Genomic DNA, 25,000 nt, shown 5'->3' with positions numbered 1-25,000 from the left:
ATTGAGAAGTCTAAGAGAGGTGGAATATCACAAGTATGTTCAAAAAGATATGCTAAAGCAAATAATAAATATCTTCCAAATTATGATAATGAAAAAGATAGTAATTATTTGATGTATTTTGATGCTAATAATTTGTATGGATGGGCAATGTCTCAATCTCTGCCTTATGGTAAATTAGAGTGGGTGGAAGAAAAGGATTATGAAAAGGCTTTGATGAATATTGTTATTTCTTCTCAAGAGGAATTGAATGAGGAAGAAGAAGGTTATTATTTTGAAGTTGATTTGAGGTACCCGAGTGATCTTCATAATAAGCATAAAGACCTTCCTTTTGCATGCGAGAAAGAAACCCCAAAGAAAGAATGGTTAAGTGATTATCATAAAAGTTTTAATATTAAAGGCAAATCAACAGAAAAGTTATGAACAACATTCTATGACAAAGAGGGATATGTTTTGCATCAGAGAAGCTTGAAACAGTTTTTGAGAGAAGGATTGAGAGGAGCTAAAATTCATAGAGTTTTAAAATTTAAACAAAGTCCTTGGATGAAAAAGTATATTAAATTCAATACGGATATGAGAACAAATACAAAAGTAAAATTTGAAGGGGATTTCTATAAATTGATGAATAATGCTGTCTTTGGAAAGACAATGGAGAATGTTAGAAACAGGCAAAATATTAGATTTGCAACATCTTTGAAAGAAGCTTCGAGATTGATAAATAAACCAAGTTTTAAGAGAGAAGAGGTTTTTTTCAGAGAACTTTTCTGCTATTCATATGGAAAAGGAAAGTATTGTAATGGATAAACCAATTTATATTGGAACAGCAGTTCTTGATTTATCAAAGATATTGATGTGATTATTTGTATAATGGCTTAAAGAAAGAGTATGGTGAAAATGTTTCATTGTTGTACATGTACACTGATAGTTTTATCCTCGATATAAAAACTGATGATGTTTATAAAGATATGAAGAAAAATATTGGAGTATATGATACAAGTAATTTTAGCAAGAAGAGCGAGTTATTTTCCAAAAAGAATGAAAAGGTTATTGGTAAGTTTAAGGATGAGTTGGGTGGAAAAGTAATGAGTGAGTTTATTGGATTGAGAGCAAAGGCATATGCTTATAAGTATGGTGATCAGATTGATAAGAGGTTAAAGGGAATAAAGAAATATGTAATAAAGAAATCAATAACTTTTAGAAATTATTATCATTGTTTGATGAATAAGAAAGAAGAATATAGGAAAATGAATACAATAAGAAGTTATAAACATAACATATATAGTGAAGAAGTAAATAAAAAGGCATTAGGAGCATTTGACGATAAGAGATTTATTTTAGATAATGGAATAGATTGTGTTCCATATGGATATTGTATGATAGAGTGTGTAAAATAGATTGTGTTTTAATGATGGGAAGATGGGTTAGGGTTTTTAAGGGCTACCGCCGTGTTATTTTTCACAATATATGAATGGTCAAACCAAGTATTAATCAAACGAAAGAGTGGAGAAAATCTCAGTCTTGGTATATAAATGGAAAACATAATGAATGTGAAAATTATCAAATAAGTCTTATTGAAAAAAAATAACTAAAACAAAGGTAAATAAAACAAATAAGCGAATCAATTTAAAAACTAGTAAGTTAGAGGATGTAAAGAAAAAAAATAAATATCCTTGAATGGACTGAAAACTTTGATGGTTATCAATTGAACAATGAAAATTGTTCAATTGGTTATCAATTTAACAATGAAAAAACAATTTACTATAATCTCAAAATGATATGTGGCTCAGGAGGTGGTCAAACAAGAGCATTAAGAGAAGTTTATCATTTCATCATGGCACAAAAGGGGTATCTTAAAAAATATAAAGATTCAAATGTTTTATTTTTAAATATTTTAGATGGGGATTATTGTGCAAAGAAAATTAAACTATTGAAGGAATTTGAGAATGAACAAATCTTTATAGGTTCAATGAGTGAGCTAAACAATATGCATTGGTTATTTGAAAATGAGTGTCCCGAGGCTTACATGTTTCAGATATTTCTTTAGAATCACCTTTAACAAATCACATTACTACTTTACTACTTGAACAAATCTTTATCTTATTGAATTGGTTATTTGAAAAAAAGTGTCCCCATGTTAAAAGGGGAGACAAATAAATACACCTTGGGATAAAAAGGGGGTTTACTTTTTAGGGGAAAAAATATGAATCGCTGAAAATCCCCCATTCATTTACATGGGGAAAAGTGAGCCAGAATCAGTATATTCACCCTACTGACGTCATTGTGATGTATCGTATGTGCAGTAATTCATCTCTGCTAATGCTCTGTTCGATTCCCACAAACAGAATTCAAAATTCTTGCGTAGTTTCGGAGATAATTTTTTCGGCGATTTCCATTAGCGGAGATATTGTGATGTCATAACTTTTTTTCAAAGAGGAATTTTCAAAATTGGAGATGGTTACTGTCTGTGCAGGGTATTTTTACATAAACATGCCAAGTTTCAGGAAGTTTCGATGAAAACTGTAGGCTGTGAAACAAAAAAGTCCACAAGAAGAAGATGAAGAACAACAAGGTGAGTAAGACTTAGAAATCCTCCATGAGGATCTAAAAAGAAACAAACAAAAAAAACAACATGAAAAGTAAATCTCGATGTCATATGTAATTGTAATCAAACATAGTAGTCGTATTTCATCACCACAATAATTTCAGCAAACATAACCAAATCAAACTTCTGTGTCCATTGTCCATTGGGACCATACTCTGTACAGAGCGTTGGTGCTGCCGAAGCAGTCTCCTTGGCTATTGGGCACAATCCTGGACAGGTCGCCACTCTGACGCAGGATACTTGAATGACTCGGTCATCCCAGCAAGCTGGTACTCATTTTGCCGACCTCGGAAGGATGGCAGGCTGAGTCAACCCCCTGGTGAATTAATTCAGCGGGCAACGAGGCTTGAACTCAGGACCCTCGGATCCCAAGCCGCCACCCTAACCACTGAGCCAACACCAGGCATAACTTCTGTGTTTGTCCAAGAAACAAAGGGGACATGATGTGAAATACATTTGTATCAACCACTGATGTAGCAAGTGTTGAAATGATTGGAAAAGGAAGTGAATAATAGACCATCATAGTTGGTGATAAGTAATGGGATACAGTTTTGGCTTACGTGAGGTAGAGGGACACCAGATGCTATCTTCACCATAAATTAGAGATTGGCATTTTTTGGAAAGGGTTTATCGATCTGGAAAAAGTATGTGATCAGGTCCTACGGAAGTGGTGTTTTCGTGTCTGAGGAAGAAAGGGGTGTTGGAAAGACTGATAAAGATAGTTACGGCGATGTATGACGAGGATAAGATATCCGTCAGACCTAGCCGTGGTTAATCAGTATTGTAATGTACTCAATAGACAGGGATTAAGACTCTGAAGTGGGAACAACAGGTTTAATCCAGACACGGGCACAGTGCAGCACAGCACAGCATCGGAACATGGGCGGGTCACATGACTCGCCTTCACCATGCCCCGGTGCACCCACATATGCATGCATCAGCATAAACAACTGATACATCTCAAGTATCATTTGAGATAAAAGTGGATTTACATCAAGGGTCAACTCTTAAGCTTTTTCTGTGTCTGGTGGTGATTTTTGTGTTGAATGAGTGACCAAGAAGAGTGTTATCTTGGGGAATGTTGATTGCAGATAATTTTGTGCATGTTGTCTTACCAGGCACCAAATCATTTGCCTGGTGGCTAAGGAGGGACTTCAGTAACTCGTGGTGCCTTTATGTGTGCATCGGTTGGGCCATGTGCTCAGGAGGGAGGAGGGGGATGTTGCCAAGCAGGCCCTTGACATGGATGCAGTTGGCAGGAGAATGAGCAGACCAAAGTGAAAGTGGATGGAGGAGTTGGAGAGAGATGTGTTAGAGGTGGGGGTGCAGAGTGGGGATCATCAGAATATATGGGTTTGGAGAGGGGAAAAGCATGCAGCTGACCCCAGAAGAAGGTGGGATTCATTTGGGTCACTAAAGCAGTAGTATTAGTAGTCATAGATTTGAAAGAAAAGATGAGTGCAGTTTGGAGGACACTGTGTACAGATTATGCAACATGGCAGCAGGTACTATCAACCAAGCCCAATTTTTCTAATGACAAGGCACGTGCCCAACATTTCAGTCACTGGGTGGCTTTCAACAGGATTTTTGACATAATGTTTGTTGAAGGTTACTTGGTGACAAATGTTGGTCATATCTGATCTTGGCACTTGTTTGTATGCTTTGTTTTGTTTTTGCAGAAAGTAATGTTATTGGAAGAGAATTTCTAATCGACAAACAGACAAAAAGACAATGGATGCAAGTGGACAATGGTTCTCCACAGGTTGAAGTTACATCAATCATAGACACTCTGTCTGCTTCTTGTCAATGTTCCTTAAGTCATTGTAAAATGTGAGTGTGTCCATCACGATATTTTTAAGCCTTATAAATGTTTGGTTATCCACATTTATTTTAATTGTTTGGATGATACAGTATGGTCTGTCTGTATTTCAATTTCTTCTGCCTCCTCTTGTTCTTCTCAATCCCCATCTTCATTCTCATTCCCCTCCCTTGTAATTATACTGTATGAAACAAGGTAATTATGTGGATACATGTATGTGTGTTGTACGTCTGAAAATCATAGAACAAAAAAAAAAGGCTGGGCTGATCTCCACCAAATTTTGCGTATGTATTGGTATTGTACTCAGTGTCAGGACATGGGCATAATGAAAACCCCCTGCGGGAGGAGGGTTGAGACAACTTCCAATTTTCACCTGTACACATAACGCAGTGCAAGTGGTTTACTGACCTCTGCTGATGACAGGGAGGATTATTAGCTACGAGACGACCCGTGAACCCATTGGGTTCCCGTTGTGACAGTGGATGATGAAAAAAATCATTTCAAGAAAAATAAAAGATAGCTCCAGCGAACTATACCGCTGAGCTTGTTTGCATTGATCAAATTCTCTCGAAGAGTACTTGACTGAATCGGTAATTGATTGTTTTAATAATTTTTTTCTTTGCCCGATTTGAATGAAACTTGATACTGCACACCGCAGGAGAATGGTGAGTAAGGTGGCCCTAAAATTTTTGCGCTATCCTGTATTGTTTTGACTGTATTTTGGGAACATACGTAAGTAGGGTAAGAATACTGATTCTGGCTCACTTTTCCCCATGTAAATGAATGGGGGATTTTCAGCGATTCATATTTTTTTCCCTAAAAATAAACCCCCTTTTTATCCCAAGGTATATTTATTTGTCTCCCCTTTTAACTTGGAGGTTGAACCTCATTGAATTGAACACCTGGGGGTTGAACAGCTCACTCATTGAACCTATAAAGATTTGTTCATTCTCAAATTCCTTCAATAGTTTAATTTTCTTTGCACAATAATCCCCATCTAAAATATTGACAAACAAAACATTTGAATCTTTATATTTTTTAAGATACCCCATTTGTGCCATTACGAAATGATAAACTTCTCTTAATGCTCTCATCTGGCCACCTCCTGAGCCACATATCATTTTGAGATTATAGTAAATTGTTTTTTCATTGTTCAATTGATAACCATCAAAGTTTTCAGTCCATTCAAGGATATTCATTTTTTTCTTTACATCCTCTAACTTACTAGTTTTTAAATTAATTCGCTTATTTGTTTTATTTACCTTTGTTTTAGTTATTTTTTCAATAAGACTTATTTGATATTTTTCACATTCATTATGTTTTCCATTTATATACCAAGACTGAGATTTTCTCCACTCTTTAGTTTGATTAATACTTGGTTTAACCATTTATATATTGTGAAAAACGCGGCGGTAGCCCTTAAAAAACCCTAACCCATCTTCCCATCGTTAAAACATAATCTATTTTATACACTCTATCATACAATATCCATATGGAACACAATCTATTCCATTATCTAAAATAAATCTCTTATCATAAAAGGCTCCTAATGCCTTTTTATTTACTTCTTCACTATATATGTTATGTTTATAACTTCTTATTGTATTCATTTTCCTATATTCTTCTTTCTTATTCATCAAACAATTATAATAATTTCTAAAAGTTATTGATTTCTTTATTACATATTTCTTTATTCCCTTTAACCTCTTATCAATCTGTTCACCATACTTATAAGCATATGCCTTTGCTCTCAATCCAATAAACTCACTCATTACTTTTCCACCCAACTCATCCTTAAACTTACCAATAACCTTTTCATTCTTTTTGGAAAATAACTCACTCTTCTTGCTGAAATTACTTGTATCATATACTCCAATATTTTTCTTCATATCTTCATAAACATCATCAGTTTTTATATCTAGGATAAAACTATCAGTGTCCATATACAACAATGAAACATTTTCGCCATACTCTTTCTTTAAGTCATTATACAAATAATCATACATCAATATCTTTGATAAATCAAGAACTGCTGTTCCAATATAAATTGGTTTATCCATTACAATACTTTCCTTTTTCATATGAATTGCAGAAAAGTTCTCTGAAAAAACCTCTTCTCTCTCAAAACTTGGTTTATTTATCAATCTCGAAGCTTCTTTCCAAGATGTTGCGAATCTAATGTTTTGCCTGTTTCTAACATTTTCCATAGTCTTTCCAAATACAGCATTATTCATTAATTTATAAAAGTCCCCTTCAAATTTTACTTTTGTATTTGCTCTCATATCTGTATTAAATTGAATATACTTTTTCACCCAAGGACTTTGTTTAAATTTTAAAACTCTATGAATTTTAGCTACTCTCAATCCTTCTCTCAAAAACTGTTTTAAGCTTCTCTGATGCAAAACATATCCCTCTTTATCATAGAATGTTGTTAATAACTTTTCTGTTGATTTACCTTTAATATTAAAACTTTTATGATAATCACTTAACCATTCTTTCTTTGGAGTTTCTTTCTCACATGCAAAAGGAAGATCTTTATGCTTATTATGAAGATCACTCGGGTACCTCAAATCAACTTCAAAATAATAACCTTCTTCTTCGTCATTCAATTCCTCTTGAGAAGAAATAACAATATTCATCAAAGCCTTTTCATAATCCTTTTCTTCCACCCACTCTAATTTACCATAAGGCAGAGATTGAGACATTGCCCATCCATACAAATTATTAGCATCAAAATACATCAAATAATTACTATCTTTTTCACTATCATAATTTGGGAGATATTTATTATTTGCTTTCGCATATCTTTTTGAACATACTTGTGATATTCCACCTCTCTTGGACTTCTCAATCATCAAAAGCATATCAACATCACTGATTAAATCTATATCTTGTTTTGTCATTTTCAACATTGCACTCCAAGCTAAACCAGGAGCTGTGAAATAGTGGGCAGGGTCTAATCCATAACAATTTTTATTATGACAGAGTGTTCTAAAAGCCTCAAACACATCAGCTAACAATAAAACATCTGTTTTTAGATATAAATCATGATATTCTCCAAGGTTCTTTATCTTAAATATTTTCCATATTTCTTGTGCGTGTTTATATTCCTTATCACTTATCTCTTCTTCATAAAGGTTATTATAGAAACTTTCTTTTGAAGGAAGTTGTGTTTCTTTAAATCTCATAAATGAATCCATATAATCATAAGGATAAATTCCCTTACTTGTAAGAATTTTCTCTTTACTTTGAATTTCATTCCTTGTTTGAATTTCCTCTCTCGTAAGAATTCCTTCTTTAATCAGAATTTCATCTTTAATCTGAATTTCCTCTTTAGTTCGAATTTTCTTTATAATTAGAATTTCATCTTCAGTTAGAATTTCTTCATTAATTAGAGTTTCCTCTTTACTTTGAATTCTCTCTTTAATCTGAATTTCCTCTTTAGTGAGAATTTCCTCTTTTGGAAAGAATGAATTAAGATTTGGAAAAGAGTCCGTGGAGCTTAGATTTGATGCGAGGTAGGCTAGTGGTGTTCCCATAAACTTGTAAGAATCTAAAAACCTAATACGAGTTAAAGGTTTTGTGAATATCATTTTTGAAAATGAAATATACTTTTGACTTGTGTTTGTTATAGCAGAAATATTCCCTGGTGTTTTTGAAAGTTCATTTATAAATAGATGTGTATCATAGTTGGCGCTGTTGTGAAGAAAGACTGGAATAAAAGAAGGTAATTTATAATTAAGATTACAACAGGAATGAGCGGGACCTCTATATTTACCAGTAAGATGACAATGGTCTCTAACTTTAGACTCCTTAATTTCCCCCTCACAAATATGACAGATATTGTTCATTCTAAATTCTAATTTTTCTTCTTTGGTTAATTTCATCGGTTCATTTGTTTCTTTCATTAATTTAGTGAGTCTTATACAATCCTTTTCTAATCGTTTTACAAACTCTTGTGAAGCATTTTTTCCACGATAATGTTCAAGTTTGTTATACTTTTCTCCAACAGATGATTTGATATAATAACAGAAACCACAAGGAATATGTTTTTGATATTTATTTGTATATGGTTCTTTTGGATTAGGAGAAGCAGTATTTATCTTTTTAAGGATACATTCAAAATCAGCGTATATCACAAATGGGTACATGATAGATTTATTATAATCTTCAAAATAAATCTTTTCACCAGGTTTAGGCATTGTAATTACAGCTGATTTATGATTACTACAATATTTTGAATGTTGTTCTAATCGTTCTTTTGTATGAAATGAATTAAGACATCGCTTACAAGGATATATTTTGTTTGCTGTTCTGAATACCTGAGAAGAGATTAATCTTGATAAATTATTGATGTATGTGTAATGTGAATTCTTTCCAACACTAAAATATAAAAGGTCAATGTGTGTTTCTTCATTTTTATAGTTGTTTGAAATTTTTAATATTTGAACTTTGTTTGTATCCGTTAATCCATATACATTAATAGAAAGATTATTCTTTTTCTCAAATTTAGGAATATCTGTTAATGGCATTGGGAATTTAAAATCTTTAATGTCCAAGGTATTCTCATATTTCATATATTGTTTTACTCTTTCTGAATTACATTTTGGTGGATGTAAGTGAGCAAGAACAGACCAGAGAAAACATTTATTATCATTGTTCTTAATATTAACAACTGCCTTCTTTAGTTTTATTTCTTTTGGTAATTCAATATAAGAAGAAGCTTTAAGAGGGTTTGATTTTAGAATGTGTATATCTAAAAAGATGATTTTTTTAATATTGAATCCACTTCCTACCACTGTATTATCAACATCCTCCTCTTGTCTTGATAGTTCTTCATAAACCCCACTATTCAAAAAATCTTGAAATGATGTTATAAAATGAAGATCTGTTCTCATATAAGGAGTTTGTTCTTCATCTTGTCTTTTCATATTCATTTTCACTCCCATATAAAACTTTAAAGTTTTCATTTCTTTTAATGTCTTTTTAATAAATTTTTCAACATCGGGTTTCACTATTTCAATTGATTCAGCTATTGATGATGGACCGGGTTCTCCAAATTGAAAAATCCTTATTTTTATATGCCCTTTAAATGCCTCATCAGTGTTTTTAATATAATAGTCTCCCTTTACTTTAAACTCATTTTTCTTGTGTTTTTGTGATTGAAGATGTTGATTATAACTACTCTTCAAAACATCCTTTGAACAGATATCACAATGTTTTCTTTCCAACTCAAGAGGAGATATTTGATGAAATAGATTAAATGTGTGTTTGTTGGTTCGGAGGTGTTTTCTATAATGTTTATATTCGTGATTACAAACATCGCAGTACGTTGTATTCACCATATTTATAGAATAAAACTTTGCTTAAACTAAAATTTTCTTGATGAAAATTTCGTTTAATTTATAGGTGAATCTGTGCTTAAAAACATTTTATCCTCCAACTTTTTCACTTAATAAATACAATGTTTCAAGACACAAAAGACAAGTTTCAATCAATCTCTTCATCTGTTAAAGATACTGAGAAATATGTCAAGGATGTAAAATTGAACAAAGATAAATATAACAACTATTGGATAAAAACTATTATGGTAAATAATATGAGTTCTTCAATTTCCTTCAGTGGAAGGGCTTTTAGTATACCTGGTAGAACATCAATTAAAGTATCTCTAACAAAAGTTTCTCCTCTCCTTCTAGTAATATATTCAAAACTAGAAAAAGCAATGAAACAAGAAAAAGTATCAAAGAACAAAAACCTTATGGATGAAGCTTTAGAAAGAAAAGATAAGACCATCTGTAATATGCAAGGAGAAATTTGTATTTTTTTCAACAACCCTAAAGATGTAAATCTTGATGAAATAAAGGATGTTAATATATCAGGTGAAATGACATTTCGTTCAATAGTAGTTAACGATAATTTTAAAATTACCTTTAATATAAAAAATGTTGTCGTTGAATCTGATAATGAAAAAAGTATATCGATATCGATGGTAATATACAACTGAAAGTATAGATGAATTTCAGTTTAAGTAAAGTTTTACTTTATAAATATGCTAGACTTTCCTGATTCTCCATATGACAAATTTGAGAATTGTCCTGCGTGTGAAAGACGGGGATTAAACACAGAGTCAAAAGCCTATAAACAATGTATATTCTGTGATTATCTTCTAATTAATGATAATAAAAAATATAAAAAGGAAAATAATTCTTTTAGATTTACACCAAAAATGAATTACTTTACAAGATTGATTAGAGAAATGAATGTAAAGTATGAGGATGATAACACACCTTTCCTTACAAGGGAAGAAACTGAACGTATAAGAGAAATGTTCAAAGGATTGTTGTTGTATATTATTCATGGATGTAATTTTCAGGGAAATATCAACACAAGATATTGTATAAATAAAATAATGGATTATCTTGAAATTAAACCTGAACTTAGGATAAAATATAGAGTTTCTAAAAAAGCCAATAATAAATTAAATAACCTGTTTTTCAAATATATAAATGAATGATTTTTTACCTATTTGGGAAAATAAGATAAAATTTAACAACCATAAAAATCTCCCAAATTCATTAAGATGTCTCATAGTTGGTTCAAGTGGATGTGGAAAAACCTGCTTACTTTTAAAAATGCTCCTCACTCCCAACTTTTTAGATTATGATAATTTAATAATTTTCACAAAGTCGAGTTTTCAACCAGAGTATCAACTACTCTCACAAGGTTTTAATGCTGGTCTTCAAAAAGAAGATATAATAGGTTTATTTAAACGTCAAAAAAACCTAAATGATTATAACATTGAAGATATAATTCAACTATTTTGTGATACACAGAGATGTAAAAAGAAATCAAATCTTATAACTTGTATTCTTAGTGATAATACGGATGATATACCGTCTCCCCAAGATTTGGATAAATCAAAAAAGAACCTCGTTATCTTTGATGATTGTGTTAATGAGAGAAACCAAACGGTAATGGACAGCTACTACACAAGAGGGAGACATTCTTCTTGTAATTGTATTTATCTTAGTCAATCGTACTTTCAACTTCCTCGTCGTTCCATCAGAAACAATGCTAATACTTTTATTTTATTCAAGTTAAATTCAATAGATATCAATAATTTTTGGAGAGATAATTGTTCTACATTATGTAGTAAAAAGAAATTTGAGGATTATATGAAGCACACGACTGAAAAATATAAATATATTGTTGTGAAACAAGATGAGATATTAAGGGATATATTTTTTGTTTTATAAACAATTACATATATAAATGACAACTATTATTATAAATCTTGTGGGTAAATCTGCTTCTGGAAAAAACTTTCATAAATCAAGGTTCTTGTGTAGTACAAATGAGAATATTGTAAATTTACTTAAAAACACCCCGTGATACGCATTGTATCAACAACAACTAGAGCAATAAGACCTGGAGAAGTAAAAGGTGAAGATTATCACTATATTTCAGTGGAGGAACATATGCGATTGAGGAATGAAGGACAAATATTTGAGGAGGTTTCTCTTGGTACAACAAAATATTCACATTGTAAGAGTGAGTTAAAGAAACTAAAATCTGGTGGTGTTGGGATATTAGAAACTAATCCAGAAGGAACGAGACAAATTATTAAATATCTGAGCGGAGTGAAGATTTTATCATTCGGTTTTGATGTTGATGAAGAAACTCAACACAAACGTATGAAAAGCAGAGATGCAAGGATTAGTGAAGAAGAAATTACAACTCGCATTAATGTTAATAAAGAATTTGATGAAATATTTAAAGAAAAGGATTTATTTGAACACATCTACTTGAATGATGAAGAAAAGGAAAATTTCCCTGTTGATCTTTACAATTCATTAAATGATATTTTACAATAAATAAATGGATACAAAAGAAAGAGCAAGAAGATTTAAGGAACATCAAGAGTTGGTTTCAAAAGTTGTAAAACAACAGGAAGACATAAAGAAGAAACGCAGACAGAAACTAACGGGCGAAGAAGCATTTGAAAAAAAACAAGAGAAATTTTTTAAACCACTTTTAAAAACTTCCCAAGAAAAAATGAAAGATGTTTCCACAGTTCCCACAGTAGAATATACTCCTAGAAAGCTTCAAATGTTAAAAGATTTCAGTCAAATGACGGAGGAAGAATTAGAGCATTTAGGAGAATTAGAATATGATGATGAAGGTTTATTTCAACAACTGAAAGAGATTAATCAACCCCTGATTATATTGTGAATGCTGTTCAAAACAATGAATATTCAGCGGATTCAAAAACCAAAGCAGGACTCATTCCAACAGAACAACCAGCAATATTTCATCTTGTTCAAGAAAAGGTATTGATATTTAATGATGAATTAAGGTTCTTAAGTTCTGCTCAACCCCCTGTTAAACTAACTCCGAGATTAATGTTTCTTCTCACAAAAGATGGAAGACAAGGTTCAACTGTGAGGGATGAATCAAAGTATATTGATAAACCATTGGATATGGAAAATAATGATGATAGAGTATATATTGATTTGCTGAACACTCTAAATTATAAGGTTATTCTTTCTGGTAAAAGTAGGAAGAATGAGAAGGAGAAACACATTATTCAGGCTTTAAGTATCCTTGGTTCAGGTATTAGTTTTCTTCCAAATGACCCATCGCAATTAGTTAATAGACTGTTATTGTTGTTCGGCAGTAAGAAGGCTGGAAATAACAATTGTTTTAATGAAGCATCAGCCATTTTAGACCAGTTGATGAACATGAAAATAATTAATAAATCTCAATATAAAGACATTTTATCTCATATTAAATAAGATGAGAAGCACAATCCTGAGTTTTAATTTCACAACAAGCGACCACACATCTTCATTCCCATACCCACTACAACTTGACACAACAAAAGAATATGAGGCATCTTTATTGTCCATGGAGACTTATAATACCTTATTTAATATAACCGAGAAAAATGACAAGTTTAGTTATAATCCGGGAAGTGGATACAAAACGATAACAGTCTCACCCGGAGCATACGAGATTTCTCAAATATCTTCCGAAATTGCTCGTCTTATGAAAGAACAGGGTGATGAACCAAAAATATTGTTATAAACATTCAAAAACATACTTCAAAATCAACGATTAAAGTTAAAAATAACTACAAGGTTGATTTCACAATTGATAATTCATTTAGAGAGTTATTAGGTTTCTCCTCAAAAAGATTGAAACTAATGGGACGTTTTACAGTGATAATGTCATTCAAATATCCTCAGGAATAAATTCGGTGTTAATTCACTGTGATTTGATTGATGGTGCTTATAATGATGGATTAAAAACAAATACAATATTTTCATTCAGCGCATACTCAACCCCAATTGGTTATAAATTCAAGATGGAGCCTAAAAATTTGGTTTATCTACCTGTGTCAGGAAAAACCATACACAGAGTAAATTTTAGGATAACCGACCAAGATAATCGTGTGATTTCTTTTAATGGAGAAGTTATATCCATCAGAATTCACCTACGTGAAGTTTTTCAATAAATAAATACGATGGTTATTGTGAGGAAGCACGAGTTGGGAAAATATAAAATAATTACAGGGGATGGGATGTTCCTTTCCCCGTACTACAAGGGTGAAGGTATGTATCTTGGTAGAGGATACTATAAACCTAAGAGACAAAGGGGTGTCGGACATCAATTTAGAGGAGATGGGATAATTGATACTCTCATGGGTATTGGTTCAACTATTCTTAAACATAAAGACCTAATTGGTTCAACTGCTTCTGCTGTGGGAAATGTAGCAGGTGCTGTAAAGAGTATAAAAGATGCTCAGAAAGAATCTCATAAATTACAAGCAATAAAAGAAATTAAGAAAGGTAAAACTCAGTTGTCTCCCCAAGAATGACAGAAAATAATTCAAATACTTGGATCAGGGTTTCAAAAGTTTTAACATCTTTTTTCCTAAATAAATACAAGTATGGAAGCAATTGATAGTATCTATGATTTGGATGATACTATTATTATCTCAAACTCCACTAAAAAAGAAGATTACTTCAAGGTAAATGCAATAACTGGAACAGACTGGAATACAAATGGTACAAAAAGTTTTGAAATAAATAATCAACAAACCTATTTGAATCTCTCCGAAAGTTTCTTGTTGTGTAAATTTAAATTCACTAAGGCTGGGAATAACACAAACGCTACACTTGTAAATGATTTCTTCTGGAAAATGTTTGATAGTGTGCGATTGTATATTGGAACACAAGAAGTTGAAGCGGTTGATTATGTCTCTGCTGTATCTGAAATGATGAAATTTACACTCTATACATTCAGTGATAGAATGGGAAAGGGGTCTGTCGAAGGTTTTATTCCTGATATGTCAACGGGAACAAACACAGACCCTGGATATATTCAAAGGAAAGGAATGTATAATGATGATACAAAAGCAGAAAATAGTTTTACTGTGGCAGTTCCTCTTAAAGGTATATTTGGATTTTGTGATTATGATAAAGTTCTGTATGGTCTTAAAATTAGATTTCAACTACAAAGGAATGATAATGAAAATAGATTGCTTTTTGGTGTTGGTAATGCTTTTGGTGATCAGAATAAATTTGTAATTGAGGAGATGAGTTGGTATATCAGTGAATATACTCCTAATCTTAAAACAGAAGAGATGTTGAATCGAAGACTTAACTCAAAGAAACCACTCAGTGTATCATACCTCAAAAGAAGATGTCAACACGTTAAACTCAATCAAACTACTTACACGTGGAATTTGGGTGTTCTGGAAGGAAAGCCACGATATCTGTGGATGATTTTTAAAAAGCCAGATGGTGATACTGCGACTGATAAGAATAATGCATTGAGTGATAATGCTAAGGTGAAACAACTTCGCGTTTCTCTAGATGGAACATTTTATCCACGAGATAGATTGGAAATTAATTGGGAAAAAAATGATTTTGCTGAAGCATACAAGTCTTACCAAAAGGTGTGTGAAAGTAATGGAAATAAAGAACCTATTTTGGATATGACAGCATTTAAAAGTTTGTATACAATCTATACGTTTGACCTGAGCGCTCAAAAAGAAACTATAAAGTCTAATCGAGTGGATACTTCCCTATACATTGAAAGAGGAGAGAGTGAAGAAGTTGATACATATTGTTTGCTTTTGGAAGAAACAGAATTGCAGATTAATACAGATAATGGTGTGATGATTAGTCTCACATAATTTTTTGTTAAATAAATGAGTGGCAAAGTACCAACTGGGGTATATGTTAATCAAATCAATCTTCATAAACTATCATCTTGTGTTCAAAATCAAAAGCCTTGTACGATTAACGTTAATACAATTCAGAGAAAAGGAGCAGTTAGAATTGATGTTTTGCTCACAAGAGAACAGGTTAAAATCTTGAATGACACTGGCTCACTTAAAATTAAAATGACAAAACCAATGTTGAAAAAATATTCAATAAGAGAGACGAGTGGATTTCTCCCATTTCTAATTCCTTTATTTGCTGGTTTAAGTGCGGTTGGAGCATTGACGGGTGGTATTTCAACAGCGGTCAAAACTGCCAACGAAAGGAAGGCTCAACTCCAGGCTCAAAAAGAATTGGAAAGACATAATAAAGAGTTGGAGAAACAAATTAGTGGAAGTGGTGTAATTGTAGATTTTGCTGAAAAACTTGAAGGTCTGCCTGATAAAGCGAGATTGTTAGTTGGAGATATGCTTTCTTCTATAGCACAAGCAGGTGTAAAATTAACGAAAAGAGGTAATGGATTATATCTTTCTAATAAATAAATGAGCATTGATGAGTGGTTGAAAGAATTTGGAAAGAATACAACATCAAATTTACAACTTGCCAAATATTGTAAGAAATTAAAAATTCATAATGTGGTTATTTGTATGAGAGATGAATTAACAAATGTGTCGAAACATACAAAGAATATTATTATGAACTTAGAAGATAATGATGGGAACGGTTCTCATTGGGTTTGTATTTTTAATAGTCAAGACAAATATTATTTTGATAGTTTTGGTCTTCCACCACCTGTTGAAGTCATAAAATTCTTACAGAATGGTGTTTATCAAACATTTCAAGTCCAAGAATTAAATTCCAAGTGTTGTGGTCAATTATGTCTATATGTGTTATTTCAACTCAACAAAAATAAAAAATTTTATGATATTATTTTTAATCTAATATAAATGACTTATGTTGGTAAAGATGGTTCTATCTTTGGTGTATCTCAAGAACTGGATATTGATTTATCAAATTATTACACAAAGGCACAGGCTGAACGACATAAATATAATATAAACAAAAATATTAACATGAAAAATGCTTATAAATTAAAAAATTATCCAAGCCCGACTGACGCGAATGACTTGGTGAGATTAAGCGATTTATCACAATATATATACTTAAATAAAACGGCTGTGTATTCTAAAGATACAGAAGTGTTGATATTATCTCCAGGTCATACAGAATTCACAGTTCGAATTAAAATAAATTTTTATAAAGATGGGCGTATCGTTTGTATGAGAATAGAACAATGGGGGTATGATATGAATGATTTAGGGTATAATTGGTCATTTAAAATTAACCTCGAAGACCTGGAACAATTAAATCAGTCTCGTAAGGAAGAATATTATCCACTTGGTATCGAGAATGAGTTTTGTGGAGCCACGATTAGTAAACAACAAATAAAAGAATTTAATAAGGGTAAATATAATAATGGTTTTGCCCTTGTTTATCTCATGAAAACAGAAAAAACAGGATTATATATAATAAGTAAGGAAATACAAAATGATTTAACTATGGGAAGATGGGGAGGTGTTTCGTGCCATAATATTATTCTAACATATATTTCTAATACATAAATGACAGCAAGAAGGCTTCAAGAAAATTATCATTTCTGTGTCCAAGCATACCTTCAAGAAAAGGGTATTTGGTATTTTAATAAATATGTTCTACAACATAAGAATGAGGTATTTTCAATAAAAGATTGGCATTATGCTGATGTTGATAAACCGACAACTTTAGATTTAATTAGAATGTTAAATAATGAAAAAATTATAAGGTTAAGAAAAGGTAAGGCTCTTTTAGAAATTCAAAAGAAATTTTATTGGTTTCCTGTTGTAAAAAAATTATTTTGGATACAGGAATAACAAGAAATCCTGATGAATATATGTATAATATTCTATGGGGTGTAAACGATTCAAGTATAGTAAGGGATGAGGAAGGAGTTGAAGAAGAGAGGGAAGAGGAGGAAAAGGAGAAGGAGGAGAGAGAGAAGGAGGAAAGAGAGAAGAGAGAGAGGGAGAAGAAAGAGAAGGAGGAAAAGGAGAAGAGAGAGAAGGAGGAAAGAGAGAAGAGAGAGAGAGGGAGAAGAAAGAGAAGGAGGAAAAGGAGAAGAGAGAGAGGGAGGAAAGAGAGAGAATGAATAAATATCAAAATATGGAAACCAGTGAGATTCAAAAAAGATTGGTGGTATTACAGAAAATAACTCAACCCACCGAGGAGGAAAACAAAGAATTGACAAGTCTATTTGCAATATTTTCTTCAAGACTATTGACATCGTCAAGCTATTCATTTTAATTCAAGTTTTTTCTTAAATAAATGGAGGAGAGAGTGAAGGCATTTCTAAGGATTCTTTATGTTTTAAAAATTAAGATTCAAATGTGCATGTTGGAAACTAAAAAGGTTTTTGCACTCTGCAGGAATTTTTCTCATAAATAAATGAGTTATTGTCTCAAATGTAAAAAGAAAACTAATACTAAAAATATTTCATATATTAAAAGTAAAAATAACAGGGTTATACAAAAAGGTATATGTTCGGTGTGTGGTTCAAAAAAAAAATCAATTTATCTCCAAACACAAACTCGGAGGAGATATACAAAAGTTTTTATCAGGAAGTAAATTTACAACTACTGGAATACCAGGGGAATTACATCTTCCAGGTTATTCTTTCTGTGGTCCAGGCACAAACTTGGATAAAAGATTAGATGAGGCAGACAATCCTAAATCCTGGAGTGAACCAATCAATCGAGTTGATGAAGTGTGCATGAGACACGATATTGATTATGGGAATACCACAACGTTGGAAGAAAAGCATGAAGCCGATAGAGAAATGTTGTATAATTTGTCTCTGATACAAAATCCAACCTTGAGAGAAAAAGTTGATAGGTTCATCGTGAAGAAGATGATTAGTGCTAAATTGAAACTTGGACTTGGAAATTCAAAAAACTTATAGGCTCTAATGATGCCATTAAGACTGAAGAGCAATTAGCTGATGAATTACATAAACCAATATTCACAAAGTTTCAGAGAAGGAAAGTTTATTCCAAGGAAGTTGATTATATCTGGTCTGCTGATTTGATTGAACTCAATAATGATAAGGGGTACAAGTATGCTTTAACCGTTATTGATTTGAGGAGTAGATATGCGTGGGTTGTCCCTTTAAAAAACAAAACAGGTAATACTCTTATGTTAGCTTTTCAACAGATATTTAATAAAAGTAAGAGAAAACCTAAAAAATTGTGGACTGATGAGGGTAGAGAGTTTTATAACAAGACATTTATGAATTTTCTAAAAAATAACAGTATTACATTATACAGTACCTTTAATGAAGGGAAGGCAGTTGTTGTTGAACGTTTTAATCGTACCTTAAAAGAGAGACTATATAAAAAATTCACACAACTCGGTTCACAACAATGGTTATCTTTTATTCAGGATATTGTGGATAAGTATAATGACACGATTCACACGTCAACGAATATGAAGCCATCAGAAACATTTACAAAATTAAAATATGAAAAAGAGATTAATGTCAGAAAACCTAAGTTCAAAGTTGGTGATATCGTAAGAATATATAGGTGGAAATCTCATTTTGAAAAGGGTTTTACTGAACGATGGACGAAAGAACTTTTTAAAATTGTTGATGTAATAGATACAGTTCCTTGGACTGATAAAATATATGATTTGGAAGGGGAAGAGATTTTAGGTTCATTTTATTCACAGGAATTACAAAAGACAAAACTAAGCAGATAATACACCTTTGTGGACACTAGAGGGACAAGTCCGAGGTGTATTACAGTATATAATGTGTGTCAAGGGGGACGTTCTTAGATCTGTGAACCCCAAACACAGAATCCTCAACTGAATAGTCAAGGTTTAACTTTTGTTTGTGTGTGTGTGTGTGTGTGTGTGTGTGTAATGGGAGCAATAGGTTGGCGCTTCACTCCCTCCTACTATACACCGTTGTGGACACTCGAGGGCCAAGTCCGAGGTGTATAACAGTATATAATGTGTGTCAAGGGGGACGTTCTTAGATCTGTGAACCCCAAACACAGAATCCTCAACTGAATAGTCAAGGCTTAACTTTTGTTTGTTGATGTGTATGTGTGTGTGTGTCCCAACCCTCACATTCAAAATCTCAACCCCAACCCTCACATTCAAAATCTCAACCCCAACTCAATCCTCACCCAACACAGTCTTTTTCAAAATGAGATTTCCACCTATATATATATATTTTACGTTTTTTTTTTTTTTTCTCTTCTTCCAATTCTGTCTTTTAAGGCTTTCAGGTTTGATGACGTAGAAAGGGGAGTAAGCCTGCACTTTCTTCCCAGAACTTTCTTGATCTTGCTCCCATCAAGCACCATCCGACAAAGAACTACATCGATAGGTTTAGATCCCAAAGAGTGATAGCAACTCCAAAAGTCTCCAAAATATAAATAAATAAAATAATAATAATAATAAATAAATAAATAAATAAATAAAAGCCCCCAAAAAAGTTTCAAGTGTCCAACATAAACCCAACTTTCCAAGTCTTCAAGGTATAACCACATTCCCGTTGAGTTTCCAAGATATGTATCACATTGTGAGTTATCAATCCAGAACCCACATTTCAAGTATTCAAAGTAAAACCAACTTACAAAGTCTCTTAAGGATAACTCATTTACTGATTTTTTCAAAATTTGTGAGTCTCCAAGGTAGGACCCATATTTAGAACCATCTTGGCAGAACCCTTTTCCTGAGTCTCCAAGGTAGTTATATAAACCATCAAGGCAGAACTCATTTACTGATTTTTTCAAAATTTGTGAGTCTCCAAGGTAGGCCCCATATTTAGAACCATCTTGGCAGAACCCTTTTCCTGAGTCTCCAAGGTAGTTATTTAAACCATCAAGGCAGAACTCATTTACTGATTTTTCAAAATTTGTGAGTCTCCAAGGTAGGCCCCATATTTAGAACCATCTTGGCAGAACCCTTTTCCTGAGTCTCCAAGGTAGTTATTTAAACCATCAAGGCAGAACTCATTTACTGATTTTTTCAAAATTTGTGAGTCTCCAAGGTAGGCCCCATATTTAGAACCATCTTGACAGAACCCTTTTCCTGAGTCTCCAAGGTAGTTATTTAAACCATCAAGGCAGAACTCATTTCTTGATTTTTTCAAAATTTGTGAGTCTCCAAGGTAAAACTTGTATTCTGGCTCATCAAGGTATAACTTGTTCAGTGGGTATTGTCTTGATAACTCACAATGAGTACTATTGCTGTAAAACTCTTTTTCAGGATTTTGCTGGTCTCCAAGGTATAACTCTTTGGTTGGGTCATCAAGGACGAACTCGTTCTGTGGGTCTTGGTCGCTCATAAGGTCTTCAACCAAGCCAACAATTTCGCCCCAAGTTGTAGCAAAAGCAGTATTTTCATTTCGTATTTCAGACACAATTTCCTGTGAGAGAAAATAATAATGTATTAATTAAGTTATTTAATTATTAAATGAGTATGCTTCAATCAAAGTTTGAAAATAGGAAAATAAAAAATCTTACCTCAATAGATAAGAGGTTTGAATCCAGTTCATCAACTTGAAGGTTTAGTTCCATACAAGACAGAGAGTTCCAAGGAACACCAAAGTCATCCCACTCAAGGTCTTGGTCGCTCATAAGGTCTTCAACCAAGCCAACAATTTCCCCCCAAGTTGTAGCAAAAGCAGTATTTTCATTTCGTATTTCAGACACAATTTCCTGTGAGAGAAAATAATAATGTATTAATTAAGTTATTTAATTATTAAATGAGTATGCTTCAATCAAAGTTTGAAAATAGGAAAATAAAAAATCTTACCTCAATAGATAAGAGGTTTGAATCCAGTTCATCAACTTGAAGGTTTAGTTCCATCGAAGACAGACAGTTCGAGACAAGCACACAGAACACCATTGCCAGCAAAAACAAATGTTTAAAATGGAGCCTGGGTTTGAAGCTTTTATAGAGAAAGACTGGTGGGTGTGGTTTCCTTTGGAAATTCCCTGGGCAAGCCTAGGCAAGCCTTCATTGGGAAATTTTTCAAAACCATAACATCCTGTAATTTTCTAGTGATTTCTTTGTGAGTCAGAGATGAACTGGAAATGATGTAAGAGTGGGCGGGGCTTAGCAAAAGTAGGCGGAGCTTAGGAAAAGTGGGCGTGGCTTAGAAAAAATACCTTATGAAAAGTGGGCGGAGCTTAGCAAAAGTGGGCGGGGCTTAGGAAAAGTGGGCGTGGCTTAGAAAAATACCTCATGAAAAGTGGGCGGAGCTTAGCAAAAGTGGGCGGGGCTTAGGAAAAGTGGGCGTGGCTTAGAAAAAATATCTCATGAAAAGTGGGCGGAGCTTAGCAAAAGTGGGCGGGGCTTAGGAAAAGTGGGCGTGGCTTAGAAAAAATACCTTATGAAAAGTGGGCGGAGCTTAGCAAAAGTGGGCGGGGCTTAGCAAAAGTGGGCGGGGCTTAAAGAAAAGTGGGCGGGGCTTATTGAATACCTTGTGGAAAGTGGGCGGGGCTTAACAAAAGTGGGCGGGGCTTAAAGAAAAGTGGGCGGGGTTTAACAAAAAATAACCTGTGGCTCAGGAGGTGGTCAAACAAGAGCATTAAGAGAAGTTTATCATTTCGTAATGGCACAAATGGGGTATCTTAAAAAATATAAAGATTCAAATGTTTTGTTTGTCAATATTTTAGATGGGGATTATTGTGCAAAGAAAATTAAACTATTGAAGGAATTTGAGAATGAACAAATCTTTATAGGTTCAATGAGTGAGCTGTTCAACCCCCAGGTGTTCAATTCAATGAGGTTCAACCTCCAAGTTAAAAGGGGAGACAAATAAATATACCTTGGGATAAAAAGGGGTTTATTTTTAGGGAAAAAAATATGAATCGCTGAAAATCCCCATTCATTTACATGGGGAAAAGTGAGCCAGAATCAGTATTCTTACCCTACTTACGTACATATATATATATATATATATATATATATATATATATATATATATATATATATGTATATATATATGTATATATGTATATATATATATATATATATATATATATATATATGTATATATGTATATATATATATATATATATATATATATATATATATATATATGTATATATGTATATATGTATATATATATATATATGTATATATGTATATATATATATGTATATATGTATATATGTATATATATATATATATGTATATATATATATATATGTATATATATATATATATATATATATATATATATATATATATTTATATATATATATATATATATATATATATATATACATACAAGATGAGAGTTTTAGTAATATATAGATGTCATAAAATACATTTTCCCCACCTCCCCAACTGTCCTTGCATATCCGCTCCCCAGGCTTTTTGTGATAATAAAATCCTCATTTCTATACGCATTGTACTTTTCTGATCCGATGTATAAAAAATAATTACAGTCGGTCATAGCATGCATATATATATATATATATATATATATATATATATATATATATATATATATATATATATATATATATATTAAGATATAATAAGGGTTTTAAAGGCTGGAGCAAAAATAATAATTCGGAAGTTTATCGCCGTCAATGCACCATTTTTTACACACCACCTTATTTCACACGTTGAATTAGTTATTCTTACCTGTTGCTTGTGTCCATTATGATGTCCATAAAACAGCAAGTTTCCTGTTCGGAATTATTTTCAATTTTGTTTGACTGCCAGGCAGACAGACTGAAATAATTACCTTACCCCTCTGTAAGCAAGCACACTTGGGATGAGATTCCGTACAATTTGCCAAATTCAGAGCTAAAGTACTGCTAAACTGCAGGTTTGTATTCCGATTCACGCTCTCATTTGTGTTCTATAGTGTTCAAAATATAAAATTAAATTGAGATTAAGTAGTTGCTCAATCATAGGCTGATGTCTGTAGCCATCAGTCTATGATTGAGCAACTGCCCTGCTGTGGGGTAAACAAGCATTCCAAAAATGAGTAGAGTGTACAAATAACAACAATAAATTAAAGACAGGAGGAGAAAAATGTTTCAAGAGAAAATAATAGCAGCAACAAAATGACATATGCAGCAAAAAGCTCTAAATTTGGCAATGGGGATCCACCCAACCAGATGTAAGTTGTTCAGAAAGACATTAAATCTGATATGGGTTCAGACCAGCACTTGGTGCTTAGCAGATGTGATAGCAATGCCTTGGCAAGCACAGCTTGAACAGCACTGGACAAACCTCCCAAAAGAATGTCAGTCATACTATATGTCCATGCTCCCATGCAAAACAGCGGGTTCATAAGATAACATGGAAAATACCAGCTGCAGCTTCATTGTGAGAAGCTTTCTGAACTCTACAATGATGTTAATTTGGAAGAGGGTTGGGTGGGGCAGTTAAACAGCAGTTTTCTTTTCTGATTCTGCTTTGTGAGATCAAACCTGCTGTTCCGATAGAGCTGTTTCGTATTGTACAAAACAATAACTTTCACCACATTATAATTAATGAGGCAACAACACGCTCTGCACTTCAAATTTACATGTACAGTACATATAGAGTAGGAGGGGCTGGCAGGATAGCTTATAGGAATGCACACTCGCCTTTGAACTCCATCTGCTTAACCTGGGCATGAATCTTGACCCAACTATTAACTGTCACTCCAGTATTTCACTTGCAGGGCAAGTCATCAATGTGTGTGCCGTCCCTCGGATAGACGTTGAGCCTGAGGACCCGTCTGCCAGCACTGGTCGTTAGTGGACGTTAACGATCCCACGGTGTCTTTCACAAAGAGTAAGCAAGTTATAAATCAAATCACAAATTCCTGCCCAAACACTTTCACCAACCCAAACTTAGCAAGTGTGGTAATCAGTGTGCCAGTACCCTGACATGAGTTAAGGGAGGCCTTCATAATGTAATGGTCCAAAAACAGGCTGATGATGATGTGACTGCTTCCATTTACCTTATCATCTATCTATAATTCCAGCAGTGTGTGTGTGTGTGTGTGTGTGTGTCTGTCTGTCTGTGACTGCTGTTTCACGACAACCACTGGTCCGATCTAATTGAAACTTGCCAGGTATATTGCTGGGGACCTGAGTATGTGCCTTTTCAAGGTTTGATATTAATCGGACAAGTGGTTCCCAAGTTATGGCCGTTTATTTACCAAACCAATGACAGGACACATTGCTGCATAGGCGTGGCCAATGGGGAAAGGGCGCCTTGGTTACCAATGACAGGACACGTTGCTTGGTGATTTGCACCCAGAGTATCTATCTTTTATCTATAATTCCA

General features: G+C 33.1%; 2 protein-coding genes across 7 annotated transcripts in view; both read right to left on the bottom strand.

The window, feature by feature from the left end:
• The window catches only part of LOC147024217 (E3 ubiquitin ligase RNF157-like), a 226,821-nt gene that overhangs the window by 66,985 nt on the left and 134,836 nt on the right, over positions 1 to 25,000 (bottom strand). The gene's annotated exons all lie outside the window — the stretch shown is intronic.
• On the bottom strand, positions 19,101 to 22,510 carry LOC147024220 (uncharacterized). Its single transcript, XM_085883913.1, has 3 exons — positions 21,512 to 22,510; positions 21,220 to 21,414; positions 19,101 to 21,122 (listed from the first exon to the last, which is right to left on the bottom strand). The coding sequence occupies exons 1-3, from the start codon at positions 21,602 to 21,604 to the stop codon at positions 20,592 to 20,594; spliced, it is 819 nt and encodes a 272-aa protein (XP_085740039.1). The 5' UTR covers positions 21,605 to 22,510; the 3' UTR covers positions 19,101 to 20,591.

The sequence above is a fragment of the Eptatretus burgeri genome, chromosome 6, assembly GCF_056783735.1.
Source record: "Eptatretus burgeri isolate ZD-2024b chromosome 6, Ebu_testis_v1, whole genome shotgun sequence".
In the NCBI taxonomy this organism is placed as follows: Eukaryota; Metazoa; Chordata; class Myxini; order Myxiniformes; family Myxinidae; genus Eptatretus; species Eptatretus burgeri.
Note: the sequence above shows the minus strand (reverse complement) of the source record. Positions and strands in the feature narration are given on the sequence as shown.

Excerpts from the sequence above, each read along its gene's own strand:
- LOC147024220 (XM_085883913.1), bottom strand. The coding sequence starts at position 21,604 with ATGGTGTTCTGTGTGCTTGTCTCGAACTGTCTGTCTTCGATGGAACTA. Across the intron at positions 21,415-21,511 it reads CAAACCTCTTATCTATTGAG|GAAATTGTGTCTGAAATACG; the intron begins GTAAGATTTTTT and ends TTTCTCTCACAG. Across the intron at positions 21,123-21,219 it reads CAAACCTCTTATCTATTGAG|GAAATTGTGTCTGAAATACG; the intron begins GTAAGATTTTTT and ends TTTCTCTCACAG.